General features: G+C 40.6%; 1 protein-coding gene across 2 annotated transcripts in view; it reads left to right on the plus strand.

The window, feature by feature from the left end:
* CRMP1 (collapsin response mediator protein 1) overlaps positions 1 to 10,175 on the plus strand; it is a 58,524-nt gene that overhangs the window by 38,123 nt on the left and 10,226 nt on the right. For both annotated transcript variants that reach the window (XM_069976432.1, XM_069976433.1), the window contains exons 4-8: positions 3,631 to 3,795; positions 4,284 to 4,345; positions 4,900 to 4,980; positions 8,442 to 8,510; positions 8,980 to 9,100. In XM_069976432.1, the coding sequence (XP_069832533.1) occupies positions 3,631 to 3,795; positions 4,284 to 4,345; positions 4,900 to 4,980; positions 8,442 to 8,510; positions 8,980 to 9,100 (498 nt within the window). The remainder of the gene's footprint in view (positions 1 to 3,630; positions 3,796 to 4,283; positions 4,346 to 4,899; positions 4,981 to 8,441; positions 8,511 to 8,979; positions 9,101 to 10,175) is intronic.

The raw sequence follows: 10,175 nt of genomic DNA on the forward strand, positions 1-10,175 counted from the left end.
TAGGCAGATATGTAATTCAAGATGTGGTCTCATTATACACTGTGTCTGGACTCCTGCCACAAGAGGGCGTAAGAGTGTTTCCCATGCTGCCCTAGGCTCTTAGAGGCTACTTTTGGGTAGTACCTCTTGTACCTCTTGTTGAGAGAGCATTGAATGCTAGACATTTCGCACACTATTTTGACCAATCTGACCAAGGTGTTAGGTGGTGTTGGGAGCAATGGTTACATGAATCCATGCACACACCGTGAACAGGCTCCAGACAGCCCAACAGTAGAAAGGATTGTTTGACAAGGACAAAGCTCACACAGTTTCTTTGTCCATTATCCAGACATAGATGGCTCCTTCATTATACACCCTATGTACCAGGCCAATTAACCCCCTCCCAGATTAAACCTGGATATAGTTTGGCCCAGGCCAGAATATACCCCGGGGGAGGAACTGCCAAACTATATCCAGGGGTGTAATATAGCCTAGGCCAAACTATACCCCTTCACGCCAGAATATACCCTAGTCTATAAACTCTATACCTGGTGTGTAAAATAGCCTAAGCTATACAATATCCCTCCAGGCCAGAATATACCCCAGTCTATAAACTCTATACCTGGGGGTGTAAAATAGCCTAGGCCAGACTATACCCCGCCAGGCCAGAATATACCCCAGTCTATAAACTCTATACCTGGGGGTGTAAAATAGCCTAGGCCAGACTATACCCCTTCACGCCAGAATATACCCTAGTCTATAAACTCTATACCTGGTGTGTAAAATAGCCTAGGCTATACAATATCCCTCCAGGCCAGAATATACCCCAGTCTATAAACTCTATACCTGGGGGTGTAAAATAGCCTAGGCCAGACTATACCCCGCCAGGCCAGAATATACCCCAGTCTATAAACTGTATACCTGGGGGTGTAAAATAGCCTAGGCCAGACTATATCCCTCCAGGCCAGAATATACCCCAGTCTATAAACTCTATACCTGGGGGTGTAAAATAGCCTAGGCCAGACTATATCCCTCCAGGCCATAATGTGATCACTTCACTAGTTTTCTCTAATTTGTTGAAAAGTGCGCTGTCCCCTATCAGTGCAGGGCTTCTGAGTCACTCGATCAGTTTCAGACCATTATGACTTCCTCATATTATAAACAGTCAAGTTTTTCTGGTGGAAGTAATAAAAGTCTATGTGGGAAATTAATCATCCATGCAGTTTTTTGGAGAAGAAGGTGCTTTTTATGGGCTGCACAAAAATATTATTAGGCACACGTTTTTGCCTAAAACAGCTTAGCAAAAAAAACTATGCTAGTATAGCAGTGGAGTACTTCTGCAAACATTTGTACGCAAAAACGGAAAATTTGCACACAATAAATCTAATGAAAAACTAGCTAATAAAAAACCATGCCCCCTACCAGCGCAAACATTTAAAAAAGGAGCAGGCAGGCGGTGTAAAATGATGAAAAATAGTGCAAAAATAATAAATCTTATGACATTTACAAAAAAAAAAAAAAAAAAAAAGCACAAACCCAATAATAAATTCCTCCTATGTGTCTAGGCTTTTAAGATTTACGTTAGTTCGCATTGTCACAAAAGCTAAATCCCCAATAAAATGTTGAAAAATTAAGTAATTCTTGTGTATATGAATCAATGCTTCTGATTTCATGGGGGTATAATATGGCCTGAGGGGATTGAATTTCTAGCAGCCTGGAGTGAGGGAGTTAAAAAGTTATGCTGAATAAATTAACCCTTTCACGACCATGGGTCATTAATTCCTCAATGCCCAGGTCATTTTTGGACATCAGCTTATGGTTATGTTCACACTCTGTATTAGACTGGCCGGGTCACGGAACGGCCTGTCTCTGCCCGGATGATCTTTCTGGGCGTAGTGTTGCAGCTGCAGAAAACTGACATGTCAGTTATTTGTGGGTCCGCATGGGATCCTGGACAGAGCGTATACGATGTGTATAGGCTCCGGCCAGGATCCCATTGAAGTAGAGGCAGTGTTCACAGGCGTAGGCGCACTTTTACGTAGTGTGAACATAGCCTATGGCATCATATTGATCCCATAAGCTGATGTCCCTATGTCTTCCCCCATCTCCTCTGTCCCAAGATTGTGACAGCGGCAGGGGAGAGAGGGGAGGGGGCAGAGCGCATGGCCGCGTGCCAGCCTTCCCTCCCTCCCCTTGGCGCATTCCCTGCCCTCCATCCCCCCCCCACCCCGCCCCTTGCTGGCCTCCGTAGCCAGGAAACCGGAAGCCTGGCTCCCTCCCCCCCTCTGGCTACCATGGCAATCACTTCGCAGAGCCCAGATGGACCCCGACAGAGAATTCTCTCTCTGTAGAGGGAGAATTCTCTGTCAGAAGCCCTATAGATGCTGCGGTCGTGCTGACCGCAGTATCTATGGGGCTAACTCTCAGCATCGGAGCGCGGCTACCACAGCTGCACTTGACTAACCAAGGAATTCCTGTCACAGCTGCCTCTTATAGGGAGCTCATTAGATTAGCTCCGCCCATCTTCTGGATGGTTCTCCTAGCTAGTGTAATACACTAAGGATGGCCCATCTCTACCCCCATCTCTACCATGGCTCCTCTCTATAATGCATAATAGAACAATAAACATATTAATAAACCTATACTAATCTAATAGAGGGTCCATTCTCTGCCCTACTTTACCAACCTTAGGGAAATTCAACTTCTGTACACTGCAAATTGGCCTAGGCTAATTTATACTCCAGGATAAGGCCACGTTAACCCCAGGTATAGTCTGGACTGATGGTATACTCTGGCCTGTTACACCCGATCATTTCCAGGTGCTTAGTAGAAAGAAAGCTGGTGTCATGGCTCCCGCTACATCTCCTGCCATTGACAACCACCACTGCTGTCTCTTTGTATAGTGGTGTCATGCATGAGAAACCTGGACTAGGACTGACTGAAACTATTATTTTTAGCAATGAATCTAGGTTTTCTTAGTGATCCGGTGACTGTGAGTATTTGCATCCTGCAGCCACATGTGTTGTCTCTCATGGTCGTTCCTCTTAGCAGGATAACGCTCACCACAACAGCAAGGCTATCCCAGGAATATTCCCACCAGACTGTAACACCTCCTTGGCAGCCGGTCACCAGATTTATCACCAGTTGAGCATTTATAGGGCGACAGCTTTGGCAGCTTACGTGGGTGCAGGATCTACAGGCCCAGCTGCAACTTCTATTGCCATACAGGACCTGTATACCTCCATTCTAAACAGTATCTCATCTTGTATCCGAGGTTTTCCCCAATAAATGTATCCTTTTGCTCTAATATTGTAATCACTTACATACAACACCATTACATTCTCACATAGAAAGTTTCATTTAATACCAACAAATCTAAGGTTCTGTCAGCCCTATTTCCCTCTAGTTCGTTTATGTTAGTATAGCAACCTATAGAGTAATAGGAGTATTTTTTCCCAGTTCACAGCATGGTAGTAGCAGCTAAAGCAATAGTGTTTATAATTTTCTTTATACTCACCTCACCCCTGCCTCCCTAGGCACACGCCTACGCCCTGGCCTATGATACCCACATATATGCAGTGGGACAGATTGTATTACAATGTATCCATGTCCTTTGTGTAAGATATCTCAATAATTTCTCTTTCTTTTAAGTTGACCATGTGGTTCCTGACCCGGGATCAAATATTTTGGCCTCATTTGAAAAGTGGCATGAGGTGGCCGATACCAAATCCTGCTGTGACTACTCCCTTCACATGGACATTACCAGTTGGTATGATGGCATCCGAGAGGAGCTGGACATTCTGATACAAGACAAAGGTGAGTACTGCGGGTATATTAGACCGGTTATATATGATAATATTTGCATGAAAAGTTAAAATGGAATGTTCATACAATAAACATAAGTTTCCCACTTTGGCCACCCAAAATATTAGATACTATAAATTTGCTTATGACACGTGATATAATGAGACTGTGCCGTACTATTCCTTGCACATAGGATATGTTTAGGAATAGCTGTAGCATCTATATATTGCCAATAGCACCGACAGGAGTGTAAGGAACTATGACAAAGTCTTCCCTTTAAATAGTCCCACATCACTTTCATGCTGCCTGAGCCACCAGTCATTGGGGCACATCCTGAAGGCTTCTCCATGCTCTGCCAGCCTTTATAGCTAGATATATCAAGGAGATATTGATGAATCAAGGCTGGTGGGGCGAGGAGAAGCACTAGAAATGGCCCCAGGCAGCATGAAAGGGATTACATTTTTCCTTTAAGAGACCTAATAATGTTTCCTCTTTTGCAGGTGTCAATTCATTCCAGGTGTACATGGCCTACAAAGATCTATACCAAATGTCAGATAGCCAGGTACCTATGTGTTTTAATTTACACTATATTCCATGTATATACAGGACTCCTGTACTATAATAAATCATGAGCTACTATGTAAATGTAAAAAAAAAAATCAGTGACACTTTTCTTTTATTATATTTATTATAGTATATGCACTACCAAATGCAGTCTGTGGAGAAAGGGGGCGCTGTGCAGATCCTTTTTCTTATCCCTAACAACCCCTTTAGGCTATGTTCACGCTCTGTATGAACAATGGCTGTTATTTGGCACTCAAAAAATGGCCATTGTTTTAAATGCAAATTGCATTGAAGTCTATGGAAATAATTGACATGATCATTATTTCAATGGCCGTTGTTCGATACATTGTGTGAAACGACAGCCATTGTTTAAATTGGCTTCAAAACAAATTGTTTCATTATGAAAAGAACAGCCGTTGTGTCAATTGACAAAAAGGCTGTTCTTTTCATAAAAAGTACATTGTATGAACATAGCCTTAATGTGTATTGTATATTTATCATGGTGTCTGTACAATTTTGCGTAATCCTAAAATTATCTTTTATTCTTTTCAGCTGTATGAAATCTTTACCTTCCTCAAGGGACACGGTGCTGTAATTATGGTGCATGCCGAAAATGGAGATTTAATAGCTCAGGTGAGGGAGACTTTGTTTTTTTTAAACTTTATTAAAGTAAGGTCGGTCACCATTGAGAAGTGGCAAGAGCCTAATGTGTATGTATAGTATGGGAAAGGATATAGACTACTATAAAGAGCTGATAGAAAGATAGATAGATTTTCACTATATATATATATATATATATATATATATATATATATGCTACTGTCCATCTCTGTAGTCCATGCAGGTTAAAGGGAACCAATCACGCCGAAAATCCATCTTAAGATAAGGAAACGTGCTGGCACATCACCCAGCATGTTTCCTAAACATCCCCCCTGTAACCTCCGTGCCCCCCTCCATCAGTCAGTAATCTTACTTTGAAGAAGTCCCGCGCTGTATGTAAATTTCTGGCAAGTAGTCACGGTGGGCGGAATTAGTCAAGGTGGGCAGAATCAGTCACAGGTCCTGGGTGTCTGTAATGGCTGTAATCACGCCCAGAGGGGCGTGCTTGAGGTCTGCCTTCCATCCACGTGGCTGCGCATGCGCGGACTACAGAAGACGTCTGCGCTGCATGCGGATGTTGTCAGCGCACCGCCGACGTAAAACGCAAGCCGCCGGGTCACGTGGATGGAAGGCAGACCTCAAGCACGCCCCTCTGGCCGTGATTACAGCCATTAGACGCCCAGGACCTGTGACTGATTCTGCCCACCTTGACTAAATCCGCCCACCTCGACTACTTGCCAGAAATTTACATACAGCGCGGGACTTCTTCAAAGTAAGATTACTGACTGATGGAGGGGGGCACGGGGGTTACAGGGGGATGTTTAGGAAACATGCTGGGTGATGTGCCAGCACGTTTCCTTATCTTAAGATGGATTTTCGTCGTGATTGGTTCCCTTTAAGTTGAGGTAATAAATACAGTTTTACTGCAGGCTGTAAACCAAGTTGTTTTTTTTTAACTGGATTGGCACATGCTGACATCTAGTGGTAAAGAGAAAAACTTGCAAAAGTTACAAAGTTTTAATGCATTTTTACATGGTTAGACATGATGACAAAGAAAAACAGTGATTTAAAATCAAAATCAGGTTCTAATGGTAGTGTCCCTTTAAAATGGACAAACAAATTAGAAACATAAGAAAATATTTATTCATTTTTTAAAAGGCAGTGTGCTCAGATGCAGTTGTGTGTAAGGTTCAGATTTGGTTAATTGACATTCAGGGCATGTCTTACACTTCTGTCATCCAGAGTCATTGGATGCAATACCACTCGCAATCTCAGGACAGGAGTAGCGCTGTTTCTAGAGAAAAGCAGCTATGTTTTTAACCTTTATAAAAGAGGTTTCCAAGACCATAATATTAATTGATAACCTGTTTTTAGACCATATAGTTTACATGGCTCTGTACACCTGTACATTATACATTTAGTAGTAGCTATGCAGGATATTGCTGCATTGTCCTTAAAGGAGAGGTCTGGGCAAAATAATTAAAAAATATGCTATTGCCCAACAAAAGTTATGAAAATCAGTAATAGACACTTATTATGGGAAACCCACCTATAGTGCTTTTTCCGTGCACTTACTACAGCACGGCGTGTTGTTAGGTCTCTGTAAAGTTGGCGATGTCACGTCACATATACTGCCAACTCCTGCTGCAGCGGTGGGACAGACTGGAGCAGCAGGTGTCGGCAATCATTGCTTTTCCCATAATAAGTGTCTATTAGTAATTTTCATAACTTTTGTGGGGCAATAACATATCTTAAAATTATTTTGCCTGGACTTCTCCTTTAAAGGGAGAGTGCCATCTATGTCTGTTTTTACTGATTAGATTCATATACTGAGTTCTAAATAATTTAAACATTTTTTATTGTAATTTGACTTTTAGTTTGTTATTATAGAGGTATGCTTTACAGCAAAACCCATGGACATAGACACAACAGACCAGACCCTATTCACATGAATCAAATCATTTTCCAGGCATGCTACGTGACCTGTGCAGAGGTCATTCCACAAGCGAGGGGGCTGAGCTATGAGCAGCAGCTACTGTGTATACCTCTGTTATCTATATACTGGGGTCACTTATCACTGTACTACTGTCTGATATGGAGGACACTGCTGGAATTTCATCTGTACAGAACAGGAAGTCTCAGTTTAGTTTACCTATAGTGGCCAGAATGATATCTGCCACACTGCAGGAATATTTTATAATACTTTATAGATGATAAAATAGGGAGGGAGGGGGAATTACCAAATATTCTTAAAAATGTAGAACATAACAACCAAGTCATTTACTAATAACACATTCCCTTTAAGAATTGACCTTTAATATTGTGAAAAATACAGCTCACATAATGCACTATGCTGAGTACTGGATTTACCTTAGATAACCTTGTAGGCACAGCTCTAATCCTGAGTCAGTGGTTAAGTCCAGAGGTGCAGAACAATGAGCATGCTACAGATTACAGCATCTACAGAATATTGTCTATCTATCTGATCCATCCATCCATATCTATCTATCTATCTATCTATCTATCTATCTATCTATCTATCTATCTATCTATCTCCTATCTATCTATCTATCTATCTATCTATCTCTATCTATCTGATCCATCCATCCATATCTACCTATCTCCTATCTATCTATCTATCTATCTATCTATCTATCTATCTATCTATCTATCTCCTATCTCTCTATCTATCTATCTATCTATCTGATCCATCCATCCATAGCTATCTATCTATCTATCTATCTATCTATCTATCTATCTATCTATCTATCTCCTATCTATCTATCTATCTATCTATCTATCTATCTATCTATCTATCTATCTCCTATCTATCTCCTATCTATCTATCTATCTATCTATCTATCTCCTATCTATCTCCTATCTATCTATCTATCTATCTATCTATCTATCTATCTATCTATCTATCTCCTATCTATCTATCTATCCATCTTCTATCTATCTATCTATCTATCTATCTATCTATCTATCTCCTATCTATCTCCTATCTATCTATCTATCTCCTATCTATCTATCTATCTGATCCATCCATCCATAGCTATCTATCTATCTATCTATCTATCTATCTATCTATCTATCTATCTCTATCTATCTATCTCCTATCTATCTATCTATCTATCTATCTATCTCCTATCTATCTATCTATCTATCTATCTATCTATCTATCTGATCCATCCATCCATAGCTATCTATCTATCTATCTATCTATCTATCTATCTATCTATCTTCTATCTATCTATCTATCTATCTATCTATCTATCTATCTATCTTCTATCTATCTCTATCTATCTATCTATCTATCTATCTATCTATCTATCTATCTATCTATCTCCTATCTATCTATCTCCTATCTATCTATCTCCTATCTATCTATCTATCTATCTATCTATCTATCTCCTATGCATCTATCTGTTTCAGACAGTTTTCTGTTTTCTTCATTTCAGCATAATAATAACATTTATATTTTTCATGAATAGGAACAAAAGCGAATATTAGAGATGGGCATAACTGGACCTGAAGGACATGCCCTGAGCCGACCTGAGGAGGTACGTTCATTGGGCCGCAATGTTTTCTGTTTATTTCCAATCTTAAAATTATCCCCTGAGGGATGCCCTGCTGCATAAATAAAGAATGAGTGGAGATTATTCATGCCTGACGATTTCCGGATCTTTTCTATTTTGCGGTGAATCAGCTAAATCTTGGGCACTGAATTATTTAAGCTAACGCTCGCCGCTCTCGTGATTGTCCTTGAAAGATCAAGAATCTGTGTTTTATTTGGGCTTACGCTGTGGATGATAACATTTTCATCACGCTCCATATAGAATCCCTCCCTCTGGGCAACTTGTCAGCAGTCCCCCCCCCCCCCCCTTTTTGCCATTTCAGTAATAATTACTCCCATTACTGCTTCCTAGGAAAAAAAAAAATTTCATTTTTGAAATTTTTTTTCTGAATGCAAAATTAAGCAATTTTCTAAATAGTTTAAGCTTAAAGGAGTCGCCTTTTTATTTCTTCCAGCTTGAAGCCGAGGCAGTATTCCGAGCCATTGCCATAGCAAGCCAAATCAACGCCCCTGTGTATATTACCAAAGTCATGAGCAAAAGCTCTGCTGATGTCATTGCACAAGCCAGGAAGAAAGGTAATGTATACCCGTCATACCAGTCCTGGTGGCTAATCACCATAGTGGACACCACAAAGCACAAGAGGATCTTGTGATATATATTAGGGAGCAAGCATGCTCTATGGAGTATAGGATTCACTTCATTGTCAGGTTACTCGAAAGTACTTGATACTCAAGAGAGTCATAGCAAGAGGAAGTTCACAGCTCCATAAACGTCCAAAAGTTTATTGGGTGTCCATAAAATACATACAAAAGTTTAAAAATACACGCCAACGCGTTTCGGGATGGTCTCCCTTAATCATGGCAAGATAACAAGTGTAACAGTACTACATATATATAGGACACATAATAACATGTTGTTGCTAAAGTCCCACCCCCCTAACAAGGGTGATCCCATGTAAATTTCACCCTTCAGGGGTAGCAATCACTTAAAGGTACATAACATATATAACAGAATAGAAGCAAAATTCAAAAATACAAAACATATAAATAAATGTCACTACTTTAATAAATAAACAATAAATCGCTTCTGTAATTCAATCCTTTTGGAAAACGTGTACCTAAACGCAGAATCCAGAGGGCTTCTCTCTGTCTCAAAAGATGGACATGATCGCCCCCTCTCCATGGACAGGTAACCTTCTCTATGGCATAGACATTTAGACTGGACACATTGCCTTGGTGTACTTCAATAAAGTGGCGAGAAAAGCCAGACATTGCTTTCTTGTGTGAACAAGTGCCTAACAAACGGATGTCAGCAAGATGTTTAGAGATCCTACTTTTTAATTTACGTTTCGTAGAACCTACATATTGCAAAGAACATGACTGACATTCGGCTACATAAATCACATAGGTCGCATTACAATTAATGCGTGTATTTTTAAACTTTTGTATGTATTTTATGGACACCCAATAAACTTTTGGACGTTTATGGAGCTGTGAACTTTATCTTGCTATGATTACCCAGCTGGTGGTGTAGCCCAGCCCTTTACACGTGCTCCAGTCCTACATTGGGAAACCATTCACTCTACTACGTTATCCTGCACATGGTGAGCTGACTCAGTTTCCTTATTCCTTACTCAAGAGAGTACTGAGT

The sequence above is a fragment of the Dendropsophus ebraccatus genome, chromosome 7, assembly GCF_027789765.1.
Source record: "Dendropsophus ebraccatus isolate aDenEbr1 chromosome 7, aDenEbr1.pat, whole genome shotgun sequence".
NCBI classification, from domain to species: Eukaryota; Metazoa; Chordata; class Amphibia; order Anura; family Hylidae; genus Dendropsophus; species Dendropsophus ebraccatus.